General features: G+C 41.5%; 1 protein-coding gene and 1 long non-coding RNA gene across 2 annotated transcripts; one reads left to right on the top strand and one right to left on the bottom strand.

Annotated features, from left to right (window-relative positions):
- Positions 1-1,732: 1,732 nt before the first annotated feature.
- Positions 1,733-6,583, bottom strand: LOC100710425 (uncharacterized). The gene is made up of 6 exons (XM_003452158.5): positions 6,423-6,583; positions 3,523-3,668; positions 3,373-3,434; positions 3,082-3,195; positions 2,173-2,271; positions 1,733-1,988 (listed from the first exon to the last, which is right to left on the bottom strand). Exons 1-6 carry the CDS (start codon positions 6,537-6,539, stop codon positions 1,819-1,821), a joined length of 708 nt encoding a protein of 235 aa, XP_003452206.1. The 5' UTR covers positions 6,540-6,583; the 3' UTR covers positions 1,733-1,818.
- LOC112847071 (uncharacterized) lies at positions 6,483-15,035 on the top strand. Its single transcript, XR_003220394.1, has 2 exons — positions 6,483-6,611; positions 13,611-15,035. It is a non-coding gene; the product is annotated as an uncharacterized LOC112847071 (long non-coding RNA).
- The last annotated feature ends 1,046 nt before the right edge of the window (positions 15,036-16,081 follow it).

Here is a 16,081-nt window from a genome sequence, read left to right as displayed (position 1 = left end):
GACTTTCAAAACTGAGCATATAGCATTTTTTTTTAAAACATAACAATACAAACTTGTATGTTGTCTGTATGCTATTTCAATTTTTTTAAATTGCGTTCTGGTTTTGTTTATATTCTACTCAGCGTCCCAATTGTTTCTGTGAACCATAAACATTTTTCTGTACATGAAAGTTTTGCTGGTTTAGTCTTCACACCACCTGAGTGTGAGTCGAGTTGACACCAGCTCAACCTTCAGTGAGAAGCATACAGTACCAAACTAACTCATAGCCCAGCACAAGAGGTCAAAGTACCAGAGAAATAAAAAAAACTCTTAAATACAGCAGCTTTATTTTCCTCTCATACAAGTTTTGGTTTTAATCATTCTCACCTATAATAATTTTTGAGTATTTTTCTCTGTTGCATCAGTCTCTTTTAAAGGTCCATAAAAATTCAACAAATATGCTGCGAACTTACAGTGTATCTGTTCTACCTTGTTCCTTGAAGCAATCGCACATCTACACCACCAATTAAATTAAAATAATATAAACATATACATGAAAATAACTTTAATTTTGATTTACTTTTGCAATCTGTCTGGTATTGATATGCTCAATGCCATTTTTACCAAGAAGTTTCACATTTTAAGTTTTCATTATAAGTAGTAGTAATTTGGCATTTAGCTAAGGTCAGTGTTTCTACTTGTTATATGAGGCAATACCTGGATCCTACAGAGCTTGCACAGATAATCCAGCTCCTCCAGGAGGGCACATCGATATGTGCCACTGCAAGAAGGTTTGCATGGAGCCAATTACATGGGAAATCTTGGAATAATCAACTGGTAAGGCTCTGGGGCCGCATTTCAACCACAATGAACATCGAAGAAGGACTCCTCCACAGCTGCCTTGCTTCCTGCATCCATTAAATGGATGCAGGAAGCAAGGAAACAGGTGTGGGAGGAGAAGGGCATATTGGCCCACAGAAAGCAGAGCGACGGAGCTAACTGGGAGACTATTCCGAACAACCTGTAACTATTTTTCACCGTTCCTGCCAACTGCTCAGACTAACAAAACTGACGGGTTAAACTTTGTTTACAAAGGAGATTATCAGGTGATTCTGATGCTGAATCAAATTTTCAGCAGAGCAAGAACATTCACATTTCAATTTATTATTATTACTGGTATTGTTATTGGTTTTGCATTTGGCTAAGGTCAGTGTTTCCACTGGTTATATGAGGCAATACCTGGACCCTTCAGAGGTTGCACAGCTAGTCCAGCTCCTCTAGGATGGGACATCAATACGAGCCATCGCAAGAAGGTTTGCTGTGTCTCCTAGCACAGTCTCAAGAGGATGGAGCAGACACTAGGAGACACGCAGTTACTCTAGGTGAGCTGCATAGGGCCGTAGAAGGTCCTTAGCCGATCAGTAGAATGGATATCTCCTCCCTTATGCAAGGAGGAAGAAAATGAGAGCTGCCAGCAGGCCACTGGTGTGAATGTGTCTGACCAATCAATCAAAAACAGACTTCATGAGGGTGGCCTGAGGGCCCAATCTCCTCTAGCAGGCCGTGCTTGCTGCCTGGCACCATGGAGCCTGATTGGCATTTACTCATGCACTATTATCTCCTTAAAATAGAGAAAGTAGAAATGTTTTGGGGCCATTTATTCAAAAAGCAAATGAATATTTTCAATTTTATGTCAGTTCAGTGAAGCTAAATGTAATTGCTTTGAAGATAGATGACAGATGACGGCCACTCATATTTTTTTAGCATGTTTAATTTTAGTGGTAATGCTCTTGACAGACATGGCTTCTTCATCAACACTTAGTGACATTTGTGACCACGTCAGTCTTCCTTTAATAGATCCATATTACTTTGGACTATGTCCAAAATGGTCTTCATTCCACTCTCAGTGAAAAGCTTCTCCGATAGGTTGAGATCATCGGGCATTATGTTGCTCAAGGACAGATCAATAGTCTTAGTTCCTGGGGCGAGCGCTGGATCTGGGCAAAACCCTGCAAGAAGACATTTGTAAATAAAGTTCATTCAGGTGAGAAAGAATAAATTTGATTAATCTATGAACTTATCAAACATGGCGGTTACAAAAATATAAAGAGTATAAAGATAATATTAGACTGAAGAAGTAATATTCAGTTCAACTGCAGTTTCTAAGCTTTCATATTATATAAAGGTTCATACCTTTTTCTGAATCCAAGATAGCAGGGGATTCTAGGTTCAGACACTCTGCCTGCTTTGTAAACTCTTCCAGCTCAGCAGCAGACACTTTAACTCTCCTACCTGAGAGACAGAAAAAGTGTTAGCACGGGGCCTACGCAGTGACACCAAGTAAATAAAGAGATTAAAACACAAAGAAACGACTGCTGTTGCTACTTCAGGACCTGGACCACTTGCTGTAATTGAAGGAACCATGATATTGAAGGAGAATTTGTGGCCATGAGCACATGAGCAAGGCCACCTCTGAATGGCTTTTAAAATCCATTCATGCTTGAAAATCCAATCCAGTGCGACTGAATTGAAGGAATTCTACATAGTAGAGTTTTGAAAAATTCTTCCACAGCAATGCGAAAGACTCATTGCCAATCATTGCAAAAGCTTGATTTCAGTTCTTGCTAACCAGTTGTTAGATTTAGAGACAATTACAGTTTCACACAGTAAATGAAATATTTCTTTAAGGACTGTGTTTTGTATTTGCTTGGGTTATCTTTGTCAAATATACTAATTTATTTGACGATCTGAAACATGTAAGTGTGACTAGTACACAAAATAGAGAGAAACCAGGAAGGGGGCAAATACATTCACATCACTGCACTGTATCTCTTTAGATGCTTTATTCTTTTTAAATTTGTTTTCTGAAAAAATGCCTTTAATGGGCAACTATTATTTGTAACTGGTATTTCAAAGGGCAGTGTTTGGATTTGATTCATTAAAGCAGGGGAAACCACTGTTCAATGATTAATCACTGTTTTAACTTGGAAATTAGTCACCACCATCTCTTTCAGCTTTAATAAATTAAATGCATGAAGTTGGACCATAAAAAATACTTAAGTACTTTGACATTACAGTATTTAGGTGTGTCATTGTTCTTACTCAGGAGCTGGAGAGCTTTGACTGCGGTTCTTCCAATGGTGTTATTTGAGTAGATAACAAGGCAGTCAGGGCAGCCAGTATTCAGCAGGACACCAGACAATCTGTAATTGTGCACTGTGGACAGATGACAGATGATGGCCACGCTTCATATCCTTTTAGCATTGGTAAGGGTAAGGGTTAGGGTGCAGTGTGCAAATACACACCAATCGATATAATGAAAGTGTTGTGGCAATGCTAGGCACAAAGTCTAAATCTGGTCATCCAAATGTTTGTTCCCTCAGTAATACTCACCCATATTGAGAGTGTTGTTAACCAAAGTCATGTTGGTTTTCAATGTGAAGCACAAGCCCATCCTTTTAGAAGATAAAATTAGAGAGATTTCTAAATTCGGATTATTTGAAAACAGTATCAGTTCAGGCAAGGCTTTATCATTTTTATTACATTTTTTGAATTTGAAGATTATTGAATGTATTAGCCTCGTTGGCAGCAGTGATGTTAATCCAGGCGGTCTCCACAAGCATCTTCGTCAGCGTTTTGGATCCAGGTATGCTTGTGCTCTCTGCTATTTGTGTCCATTTTCCCACCAGCTGAAACAGATGGTGTATAATATACAGGGGGTAAAATAAGTATTGAAAACATCACCAAATTTCTCAGTACATATATTTCTAAAGGTGCTATTGACATAAAATTCTCACCAGATGTCAGTAACAATCCAGCCAGTCCACACATGCAAAGAAATCAAACCACAGATGTTATGTGTAATAATGAGAAATGAAACAAGGAAAAAGTATTGAACACGCTTACCGAAATTGTGTTTAATACTTCATGCAAAAGCTTTTGTTGGCAATGACAACTTCAAGACGCTCCCTACCCGCAGGCATCGCTCAGGTGTGATTTTGGTTCATTCTTCCACACCAACGGTCTTCAGATCCTGTGTTTGGATCATCGTCTTGCTGAAAGGTCCGTCCGCGTTTCATCTTCAACATCTTGGTAGATGCTAGCAGAACATTTTTCCATTCATCTTCCTCTATTTATATGAAAGATGCCAGTGCCACATGACGAAAAACAGCCCCATACTGTGATGTTCCCAACTCCAAACTTCACTGCTGGTATAGTGTTTTTGGGGTGGTATGCAGTGTCTTTGATTTGCAGACATGGCGTGTATTATAGCATCAGTTCAGTTTTGGTCTCAACTGACCAGAGTATATTCTGCCAGTATTTCTTGTCTAAATGTTGTTCAGCAAACTTTAAACGTGCTTTAGCATGCTTTTTCTTCAGCAATGGAGTCTTGTATGGTGAGGGTGCATACAGGCCATGGCAGTTGAACTGATTTCAAGTCTTTTTGTAGCTCTTTGCAAGCGTTCCTTGGCTCCTTGGCTAATAATTCTTTTCACTCCCCTGTCTGAAAACTGGCGGGGAGCAGCTGGTTCTGGCCGCTTTATGGTGAAATTATGTTCTGTCCTGCCCCAACAGTGCTCACTGGAACCTTCAGTAGTTTAATTCTTCCGTGACCAATGCCATCAATTTGTTTTGCAACAATAAGATTATGAAGGTCTTAAGGGACCTCATTGGTTTTATCCATCATGAGATGTTTCTTGTGTGACCCCTTCTTCTTCTTCTTCTTCTTCTTGTAAGTGTGATTGGCAGTTGGCAAACAACTGCATGGTGCATTGCCACCACCACTGGTATGGAGTGTGGACAGGATTAAAAAAATAAATTAAATTAAACTAAAAAAAAATTTTATTTTTTTTTTAAAAACAACCTACTTCATATCCTTCCAAACAATCTTCCTTCTCTCAAAAACTGAAACAAAGCCTGATAACTTTTATTCCTCGACTCCTTTTGTAATAACTTAATAAGATCCAATTTCATGTTAATGTTACTGAGACTTAGGACCAGTTGTCTCCTCTCTACCTTATACTTCCGACACTGCAAAATAACATGCTCCAAAGTTTCCTCCTCTCCACAACAATCACATTTCCCTGAATTATGTTTCCGAATCAAGAATAGTTTAGAATTCAATCCTGTATGTCCAAATCTCAGTCTTGACACCACCACCTCCTCTCGCCTACTCCTTCCTGTGGCTCTCCTTACTCCCACCCCGCTTTGAATTTTATATAACCACCTTCCCCACCTTTCTTCTTCCCACTGTTTCTGCCATCTACCCCTCATTTCTAGCTTAATAATACTCTTAACTTCCGCCTGATCAAAACTCACTGCCAAATCAACTATGATTAGTGGCTTCCTTTGCTAACCTTTCCTCTGCTTCATTCCCCCATACCCCATAGTGAGCTGGGACCCATACACACACTACTGACAGACCCATCATATGTATTCTGAAAAGAGTTTGCTGAATCTCTATTAAAATATCTGATCTACCTTCCAAATGACCTTTCTGTCGACTGACCAAGGCTGCTCTTCAATCTGAACAAATAATTGCTTTCGACGGCCTCAACTCTTCCACCCACTGAACCGCTAATAGAATTGCTATCATTTCTCCTGTAAACACAGACAATCAATCATTAATTCTTTCCTAATTTCTACCATAAAGTCCAGAATTACTACTGCTACCCCCACTTGACTAGCTGGATTCTTTGAAGCATCTGTATATACTTGCACATACCCACAATACTGTTCAATGTAACCCTGAACTGAATTTCTGGTGCAATAAAGCAAAATCTACAGTTGCTTCAGGAAGTATCTGTGGAGGGATTGCAGGCCATGGCACTCGCTGACATATGTCTAACTGATCTAATTTAAGTTCTCTAGCTCTTCCCCCCAACACCCATCCAAAGCTCTTTAACTCCCTCCTGCCTTTCTCCCAGCAAGGTTTAAGTACTTCTAGTGTAGGGTGATCCTTCCCCTGACCCTGTAAGTTTGCCCAATAAGTCAATCTAAGCTGTTCCCTCCTCAGCCCTAGTGCCATTTCCTCCATCTCCACCTGCAAGGTTACAGTAGGAGTTTGTGTGACACCTTGGTAATGAGACATCTTTTTATAGACCATCAGTTAGAATAGAACCAAGCGATATTAATTTGCACTAGGGGGCAGGATTGCTTTCTAATTGCTGATAGATTTCAGCTGGTGTCGTGACATTCCATGCCTTTTTGCACCTTCCCTTCTTCATGTGTTCAATAGTTTTCCTTGTGTCATCTTATTATTACACATAGCTTAATTTATGGATATCAATGGTTTGATTTCTTTGTATGTGTGGACTGGATGGGTGGTTACCCACATCTGGTGTAAATTTCATGTAAATTTGGTGACATGTTCAAAACTTATTTTACTCAGCGTATATGTGCAGAAAGTGATAAGTGAAAGGTGAGATAAGAGAGAGTCTGACCTGATTTCCGTGGATTTCACGAGGCTGGATTAGATTCTCACAGCTTGTCACAGGAGCTGAGTGTCCAAGAGACAGAAGACCGAGCACAGCTACAGCAACGTGAACAAACTCCATCATGGCTCATCTGCTGATAGTGTGGGTTCAGACTCTGAAGTGTGTTCTAGACATACGAGACTCAGCCCAGTTTAGGTGAAGTATTGCTCAATTGTTTACTTATGTGTTGTAATTGTACTTAAAAGAACATAACAGAAATATTTACTCTGTGGCAGTACAGTCAGGGGGGTTATTTAAATGTGTTGCGGCAATGTCACCTAAGGGAATTTCACCCCTAGGAAATAAAAAGATTGAAAATGTAACAAATTAAATTAAAAGCTACCTGGGTTTGAAAACACATCCTGGCAAGAGAGATGGATTCAATGATAAAAAGAACACTTTATTGAAAGTAATACAATAAAAAGTTAAATGGAATGGAAAGACTGTCTTTCAGCCTAATAGTGTCCTCAAATCAGTGCCAAGAAATGTCTTGATGAATGCTCAATCATCCAGGTAAGTAAATCCCAAATTGTTGATTCTGTTCATCTGGACATGTTTTTATAAACCAAGGAACTGACCTCACAGCCCATTGCTCATTCAGTGGGCTAGTTTCATGCAAATGTGTTTATAAGCAGGGGTGCGCATAAGTGGTCCGCAGGTGCACATTTGCTGTCAGAATAAAAGACGTGCACCAGATAAGAAGTTGCAACACACATTTGCATACATAAGATGTTCTGGAGGAGGACAGACATTTGTTCAGAACTCTTAAAGATGTCGAAGAAGAAGGCTCCGTAAGCAATTACTTTGGTGTTCCTCCACAGCAAGATAAGATAAGATAACCTTTATTAGATTATTTATTAAATTTGTTTTGTCACAGCAGAGAGTGGACAGTGTAAAAGTTATATAGCAAAAATTAGAATACAATACGAATAATATACTGTACAGAATAGAATAAAATAAAATACTATATACAGTAGAATAAAATAGAATAAAATATACAATAGGATAAAAATAGAATACAAATGCTTAATACAACTGAGTAAAAATACAACTTTGTCAGAAAGGAGTATTGCACTTAGTCTTATTGCACATGTGTGGATGTGTGTGTTTGATCAGCTGCAAAAGTCTTTGTTGTGGAGTCTGACAGCAGTGGGGAGGAAAGACCTGCGAAATCTCTCCATCCCACATCGTGGGTGCCGCAGCCTGCCACTGAAGGAGCTGCTCAGTGCTGTCAGTCTCCTGCATGGGGTGGGAGATGTTGTCCAACAGGGATGACAGCTTAGCCACCATTCTCCTGTCATTCACCACCTCCACTGGGTCCAGAGGGCATCCCAGAACAGAGCTGGCCCTTCTGATCAGCCTGTTCAGTCTCTTCCTGTCCATGGCAGAGATGTTGCCACCCCAGCAGACCACACCATAAAAGATGGCTGAGGCCACCACAGAGTCATAGAAGGTCTTCAAGAGTGGGCCCTTCACTCCAAAGTGAAGGTGAGAAAGTCCAAAATCCAGGTAGTGAGGTGATGGTCCACTCCTGAGTTCTCCAGCTTGTCCTTCAGGACTGTGGGAAGAATGGTGTTGAAGGCACTGGAGAAATCAAAGAGCATGATTCTCACAGTGCTCCCAGCGGTCTCCAGGTGAGAGAGGGAACGATGTAGGAGGTGAATGACGGCATCATCCGCTCCAATGCCAGGCTGGTAGGCAAACTGAAATGGGTCCAATGATGAGCTCACCAGGCACCAAAGCTGAGCCAGGACCAGCCGCTCCAGGGTCTTCATCAGGTGGGATGTCAGAGCCACCGGCCTGTAGCTGTTTAGGTCCTTGGGGTCATTAGCGCGTATTCTCGGAAATTCCAAGAATACGCGCTTCTTTTGCGGTTCGGACTCCTTCTGACATTTCTTTGGAGGTGGAGGAACACCAAGGAATAAGTCTGAATTAGCGGGCCTGCTGAAGCGCAGACCCAACATTATTTGGTCATTCATTTGTTGGCTTTCCTTGGTGGAAAGCCATTTGTTGGCTTTCCACCAAGGAGGGGGAGACGACACACCGAAGTTTGCTAGCAGCCAGGACGTCTGGGATGCCTGAGGAAAGCCCTGAATGAGCACGAGTGAGTGAGTACGGACCAGACGTGGTCTGTGGCGCTGATTGTTGTCTTGTAATGGGGAATAAACTGAGTAAGACTGCCTTGAAAGGCGATTGAATATATTGCAAAGTATTCACCGGGCAGCACATAGTATGTAGATCATTGAAGAAAGAAAAGAAGTGAAATGTGCACAAAGCAGATGAAAAAGTGAGTGTGAATGTGCCTGACGTCACTGTGTGTGCGCGCTCCAGAGGAGTGTGAAAGTGTGTGAAGCGGTCTCCAGCTGGGGAAGAGGGTGACTGTGCAGGTCACCAGCTACCCTAGTGGACACAAAAGAAATAAAATTTGCATTGTTGATGAAAATAAGCAACAATAATATGAAGAGTGTTTGGTGTCTCTCAGCCTAAAAACAACTACCATCTCACTTTCTGTTTTAAGTTCAAAAACCACAGAGAGGAGAAGTGTGTTGTTTAAGCAGTGATGAGAATGGGTCTCAGAGTGTCACTTGCAGGTGAAGAGCAGACCTGGATCAATTTTCCACATGCAGCAGTTGGAAGAAAATTATAGGTTAAAAATCATTAGAAACACTCAGACCGAGTTTTTGGCCGCATTGTGTTTACAGCTTAACTCCCATGTGTTTCTCACCCTGAGAAAGCAAGCTCCCTGAAGACAAGAAATGCAGTTGCAAAGAGCAACAACATGGCAGTCCAAGACACAACAGCAGAGTCCTGAGCAGAGAGACCCAGCAAGCACCAGCAGTGTGGACAAACGGCATCAGAGAGAGAAAACCCATCACTTTGACTGGATGGAGATGCGTTTCCAGCAAGCTGCAACCTCACTGTGAGTGAAGAGGACCTGTGAAAAGACTGTCTGAGTTGACATTTGCCACGTTTGGAGTTAAATGGCAATGAAAGAGACAGTGGGAGAATACACAGGACGAAGCTGAAAAGAAGAACTACCATTGGACTGTTGAAGTGGGAGAGGAGAGCAGGTGAGGACACAGGAATGCTGTTGTTTAGAGTGGGAAATCAAATTTGGGTTAGCAAACCTGGGAAAAAGGAAACTGACTGCGTTAAGTGGGTAAATTGAGAAGGAGTCTGGACTACAAAATGAGAGAGGTACATAAAATCACACAAACAGAAAATGCATTAACCCTACTAACACATATATACACAGAATGAAACTCATGAAGACCAGACAGCATCTTAAGCATGTGTTTCTGTTTATCATCTTGTCCAGTTCACTTAGTAAGATGAAAAGTGATACATAGACTAGTGGACTAGTATTGTTTTGGGGAAAGATGATTGCATTATAGCTGGGGGGGAAACAGAATGCTGATGAGGGGTCTTGAATGAGTGAGACTGATAGGTTGTTGACCAGTGTTGGGGAGTAACGGAATACATGTACCGCCGTTGCGTATTTAAAATACAAAATATGAGTCACTGTATTCCGTTACAGTTACCGTTTAAAAAGGTGGTATTCAGAATACAGTTACTTTGTTGAAATGAATGGATTACACGGTGGTATTTTCCTGTTTCATAAGGTTATGTCCTCTCTATTTTTGGTTTGAACGTCGGTAGAAACCCAAACAAAACACGCATTAAGAGGCTCTAATGTCTGTGTCTCAATCTCGCGGCCCATGTCACGCCTACTTGCGGCAAGGCAAGTTTATTTATATAGCACAATTCAACAGCAAGGTGATTCAAAGTGCTTTACAGAGACATTAAAAAACAAAAACAAATAAAAAGCATGATTTAAAATGGAAAACAAGAAAGGAACAGTAGATAAAATCAGTAGTTAAAATGTAAGTTTTGAAATTTAAGCTTAAAAGTAAAACAGTGCAGATTTGGTGCTTTATTCAAATGCAGCTGAGAACAGGTGAGTCTTCAACCTGGATTTAAATAAACTGAGTGTTTCAGCTTATCTGAGGCTTTCTGGGAGTTTGTTCCAGTTATATGGAGCATAAAAGCTGAATGCAGCTTCTCCATGTCTGGTTCTGACTCTGGGAACTGATAAAAAACAGGATCCAGATGACCTGAGTGATCTGGAAGGTTCATACTGGGTCAGGAGGTCACTGATGTATTTTGGTCCTAAATCATTCAGAGCTTTATAGACCAGCATCAGAACTTTAAAGTCTATCCTCTGACGGACAGGCAGCCAGTGTAAAGACCTCAGAGCTGGACTGATGTGGTCCACTTTTTGGTCTTAGTGAGGACTCAAGCTGTAGTTGTCTGACTGATTTATTTTTTTTTAGGTAGACCTGTAAAGATGCTGTTACAGTAATCAAGCCTACTAAAGATGAATGCATGGACTAGTTTTTCCAGGTCCTGTTGAGACATCAGATCTTTTATCCTTGAAATATTCTTGAGGTGATAGTAAGCTGACTTTGTTATTGTCTTAATGTGTTTTCCTAAGTTTAGGTCTGCGTCCATCACTACACCCAAATTTCTCGCCTGGGTGGTGGTTTTTAGGTGTATAGATTGAAGTTCTCTGGCGACCTGTAATCGTTTTTCTTTGGCTCCAAATTACTTCAGTTTTGTTTTTGTTTAGCTGGAGAAAATTGTGGCACAACCAGTCATTAATTTCCTCAATGCATTTACCAAGAGCCTGTACAGGGCCTCGGTCTCCTGGTGACATTGTAATATATATTTGTGTGTCATCTGCATAGCTGTGATAGTTTATTTTGTTGTTCTTTATAATCTGTGCCAGTGGGAGCATGTAAATGTTAAACAGAAGAGGTCCCAAGATGGAACCTTGGGGAACTCCACATGTGATACTTGTCTGCTCAGATGTGAAGTTACCTATTGATACAAAGTATTTCCTGTTTTCTAAGTATGTTTTGAACCAGTTTAGTACAGTTCCTGAAAGACCTGCCCAACTAAGACTGACATTTTTCCACTGTCTGTATTCAGACATATGTCATTAAACACTTTGGTCAGAGCAGCTTCAGTGCTGTGGTTCGGTCTAAAACCTGACTGGAAGGCATAACAACAGTTATTCTGTGTTAAGAAGTAATTGAGCTGTTGAGAAACTGCTTTTTCAATGATCTTACTTAAAAATGGGAGATTTGAGATTGCCCTGTAGTTGTTCATTTGTGTCTCGTCAAGATTGTCCTTTTTCAGTATTTGTTTAATTACAGCAGTTTTTAGTGGTTCTGGAAACACACCTGACATTAAAGAAAGGTTGGCAATCTGTAACAGGTCTGACTCCAAAGTCTTTGAGACCTTTTTGAAAAAACTTGTTGGCAGGACATCTAAACAGCAAGAGGAGGAGTTCAGTTGACCTAAGATGTCCTTCAGGTCCTTGCTGTTAATAGGGTGAAACTGTTTCATGGTGTTTAAACTGTTTTTCCGTGGACACAGTACATATCCTGAATCTGCTGTTGATGTACCAATTGCTTGTCTAGTCTTTTGGATTTTGTCTGTGAAGAATTTGGCAAAGTCATTGCAGGCCATGGTCGAATGAAGTTCAGCTGCCACTGACACAGGAGGGTTTGTTAGCCTGTCAACTGTAGCAAATAAGACCCAAGCATTATGACTGTTTTTGGTGATGATGTCAGAGAAATAGGACCTCCTTGCATTCCTCAGTTGTAAATTATAATTGTGAAGTTTCTCTTTATACATGTCATAATGAACCTGGAGGTTTGTTTTTCTCCATCTGCGCTCAGCTTTCTGACACTCTCTTTTTTCATTTTTCACCAGTGTGGAGTTTCTCCATGGAGACTTCTTCCTTCCAGAGATAACCTTCACCTTAATGGGAGCAATAGTGTCCATAACATTTAACATTTTAGCATTGAAGCTATTGATGAGCTCATTGACTGAGCCTCTGAACAGGCCAGGTGTTAATGGGAAGACCTGGTTAAAGATCTCACTATTGTTTTCAGTCATTATGCGGCCCGCATAATGACATGAAGAAATATTTAAAAAAAATTATTCACAAAAATTATTTAATATGAAGGCAATAGGCAGAGTGTAACAGACATAGCCCTAAAGAATGTAGCCTCATTGGCAGTGTAGTCCGTGCTGCAGGGAGAATGGACTGCCATACCCGTTATGTGTCTGTGAGCGCGAGGGAGAGAGAAAAAGTCGGAAAGTACGATTTTTCTTTTTTGAAATGACGTCATATTGCTGGCACTAAAACTTAATGCGAGAGATTCTGCTATCAGCAAAAAACATGGGGAACTGACTGGACTGGTAAAAGTTGACAAAACTTGACTGACTTGACATCAACATGTAAGGTTGCACCTCCACCTTAGTTTGGACAAAGGGGTGGATGGATGTATGGATGTATGTCTTTTGTTGCAGGAACAACAAGGCCAGAGGCCTCTGTCAGACTTTACACATGAGTGTGTGGGCCCTGCAAATTTAACCTTTTAGCTGTAATTTTTCTGGGTTGCTGGGTTTATGCATGCAGGAAACTGTGTTTATAGGCTATATGTGGATTAGGCTATTACACTGTGTTACTGGGAAAATGGTGAATATTACAGTGGGAAAATGAGCATACAGTGTGAGACACATACTGTGTTGAAACCAGTATTGCTTCTTTTACAGCAGAGTGTTAACTTTATGACCTATTACAGCACCTCTGGAGTCTGTTGACCTAGGCCTGACCTCCAGGATGCTTCTGCTAACGTTTGTTTTTTCTCTAAGAGTGCTTGTAAAGGATTCAGCACAGACAGACAAGTGACAGAAGAAAAGCAAGAGATGCAGTGATTACAGAATGGTTTAATGTTGGGCTCATTATTTGACAACTATTGAGCTCATAGACATAAAATAAATGGAGTGACAAACTTAAGGAAAGTCACTGATTACAATGTGGAATGAACACATGGGATGATCCATGATTTGAGGCGAATTATGGTGATAGTAGTGGTTTAATGATTTGGAGAAAATTGCATTGACACTTGTCTCTGTGGTGCTGAATACTTTATTACTTTTATGATACAGTTGTTTGCAAATGTGAAGTTTGTTTCAGCTTATAGGATTTGTCTTCTAGAATATAGGGGATCCAGGTGGAGCTGGGAGTTAAACAAGCTTAACATTTAACCGCCGGCTAATGTTTTTTCTTTAACGCAGGGTTACAGGTTTGGAGTAGAGCTACTCCAAGGGAAAAGCCCTTGGGAATTTTTAAGAGAGAATGTGCAGCCTTCTCGTGCATGTCTCATTGAGTGGAGTTGACATATGGCAAGGACCATGTGGCAAAAGAGGGTTTTCTGGGGAGCTGTCATGTTTGAAATTGCAAGTGTCATGAGGTGAAGTAACTGAGGAGATCGTCCACAAGATAGAAGCTGAGGCCAGGAGAGAGGCTTCAAGAGGACCAGTGAGGAGCAGAGATCACCTCCAGCACAGCTGACAACCCACAGAGGGCTGTGCCACTTGATCGAGAGGGGATTGTGGACTACAGTGAAATCCAGAAGAAAGACATTCAACATTGACGCTGAGGAGGACAACTAGGGTGTAAGACTTGCTCTGCCCTCTGCCGGGAAACTGAAGGATGAAGGGAGCATGCCAAGCTCCAATCGACAGCGCACAGAGGGATTTCACCGATGGAATTGTGGTTCTGTGAACAGCACAGACACCAGCAGACTGGGAATGACTGACAGCAGTTTCCAAAGGGTGAATGACCACCTAATATTGTGTTACTGTGACATGCGTACTTTGGCACTCTGAAGAGGGTCTTTCCTTTGTGTCATTTGCATCATGAATACTTCTTCAAGCTGGCTGAAATTTTGAGCCATGGGCCAGCCATGACTCAACAGGAGGGAGAAGAGCACAACAGCTATAAAACAAAATAACTGGATCCAATTTACTTTTCAAAAAAGATTTTCTGCAGAGATGAAAGGACAGTAGAGGAGTTGTAAATGCAGATGATATGCCAGGTGGCTTTGTTCCCCCCACAGAAAGAATGCTTGAAGTGAGAAGATTTGGGGGTTGGTGGAGGCCATAAAAAAGGGGGCTGCTGACCAGGCCCAAAGCTTTGAAGACAGCCGGAAGCCACATGGACAAACAACAAAACCAACTGGTGTGTTTGAATGCCCATTTCTACATACATTTAGACAAGGAAACATCTGGAAGAGACACTTATGGAGCACTGTAAATGAAGCCTACACTGAAACTGTCAAACACAAGGGTGCATAACTGTAAATTTAAGTTCAAAATGACAAACAGGAGGGACTGTTAGGTTGAAATTGTTAAATGTTGCCATTGTACTTAAATTTGTAAGCCTTGGTTTCAAACTGCATGATCAATGACATTCAGAGAGCCACTCACTCACGTGCACATACATACACACACACACACACGCTTGTACATGCATACACACACACACACTCAGTGCCTTAGTTTTATGACACACCATAGGGGATTTTTACAGTGGGTGTTTGTGTAAACTGTGTGTCACAGAATAAAAGGCTGCAGGGGAGACTGGTTCTTTGGAGTGGTCTGAGACCGAGGGCAGAGGTGCTGCTCTGAGATGCTCCCCTTGCTAGCATGTAAAAACCGGTTAAAGTGTTCTGTCTTGCTTTGTTCACGGGAATAAGTCTGAACTAGCGGGCCTGCTGAAGCACAGACCCAACAGTAACAGCGTTACAAAATAAAAACTCTAAAATTTATTTCAAGGCTAAAACCCTAAATACGTGTGCATATATAAACACACATCCACACATTAAAAGACCCAAGATAAAATAAAACACACAGGCTAAAGAGTGTTAGACAATTACGTTGTTGTCACCTGAGCTGAATAGCCCGAGGTTCACCCGGATGCTCTGGCACAACAACTCCTTAAGGGAATCGTGGAACAGCACTTCCTATGAGACTTGAATGGGAAGCCTTCCTGCCTCCCCAGGAAAACTCCAGGCAACTTCACAAGGAAACAGTTCGTCTTAGGCAATCTGCCAGAAGCAGAGTACTATAGGCTACCACTATGATTGACACACTGTATGCAAACTTAACTTTAAATTTGGCCCAAATTCCAGAAGGCATCAAACATTGGCTGCCAATGAAGACAGAACCCAGAGCGAGAAGGAGAAACATAGCAGAGAGAGTAACCCACCCAGCTACATCAAACCCCCACATTTGCATTGTCAGCCCAACATAACCAACCCAATATAACCAAGTGTGCATTTGCCATTGGCACTGGGGGCACAGCAGGCTTGCTTTTCAAAATTCAACAGACTGAGGAAGATAATAGACCTTGGAATGCTGTCCCACCGTGGAACGTGTGGCAGCCTGCCAAAACTGAGCTGGCCCACAGAAGACTCTGAAGAAAATGTCACGACGGACATGTCGCACCCAATCCAAGTCTCCCATAGGGGCAATGGTATAAACGCCTCTTTACCTCGAGGCGCTCACAACACCTGTTCCATATGTTGCGGATGTCTGACCTTTGGCATTGTGGACCCAAAGGTAGACCAACTGACCTACCTGCAAACGTGTAGCATGGACCAGCTGGTGATGGTGCTCCCGGCGACCAGCAGCTGCTGACAACCATTTACAAGGCCCCTCAAAAGCCACATTCAGCCTGGCTTGGTGCTCCGCCACCCAATTCT

Source organism: Oreochromis niloticus, linkage group LG6, assembly GCF_001858045.2.
Source record: "Oreochromis niloticus isolate F11D_XX linkage group LG6, O_niloticus_UMD_NMBU, whole genome shotgun sequence".
Lineage (NCBI taxonomy): Eukaryota > Metazoa > Chordata > Actinopteri > Cichliformes > Cichlidae > Oreochromis > Oreochromis niloticus.
Note: the sequence above shows the minus strand (reverse complement) of the source record. Positions and strands in the feature narration are given on the sequence as shown.

What these genes read in the sequence shown, in the direction of transcription:
- LOC100710425 (XM_003452158.5), bottom strand. Translation starts at nt 6,539, where the DNA reads ATGATGGAGTTTGTTCACGTTGCTGTAGCTGTGCTCGGTCTTCTGTCT. An exon ending in GTGAAATCCACGGAAATCAG is followed by an intron (nt 3,669 to 6,422) that starts GTCAGACTCTCT and finishes CATCTGTTTCAG; the next exon opens with CTGGTGGGAAAATGGACACA. An exon ending in AATCTTCAAATTCAAAAAAT is followed by an intron (nt 3,435 to 3,522) that starts GTAATAAAAATG and finishes ATCTTCTAAAAG; the next exon opens with GATGGGCTTGTGCTTCACAT.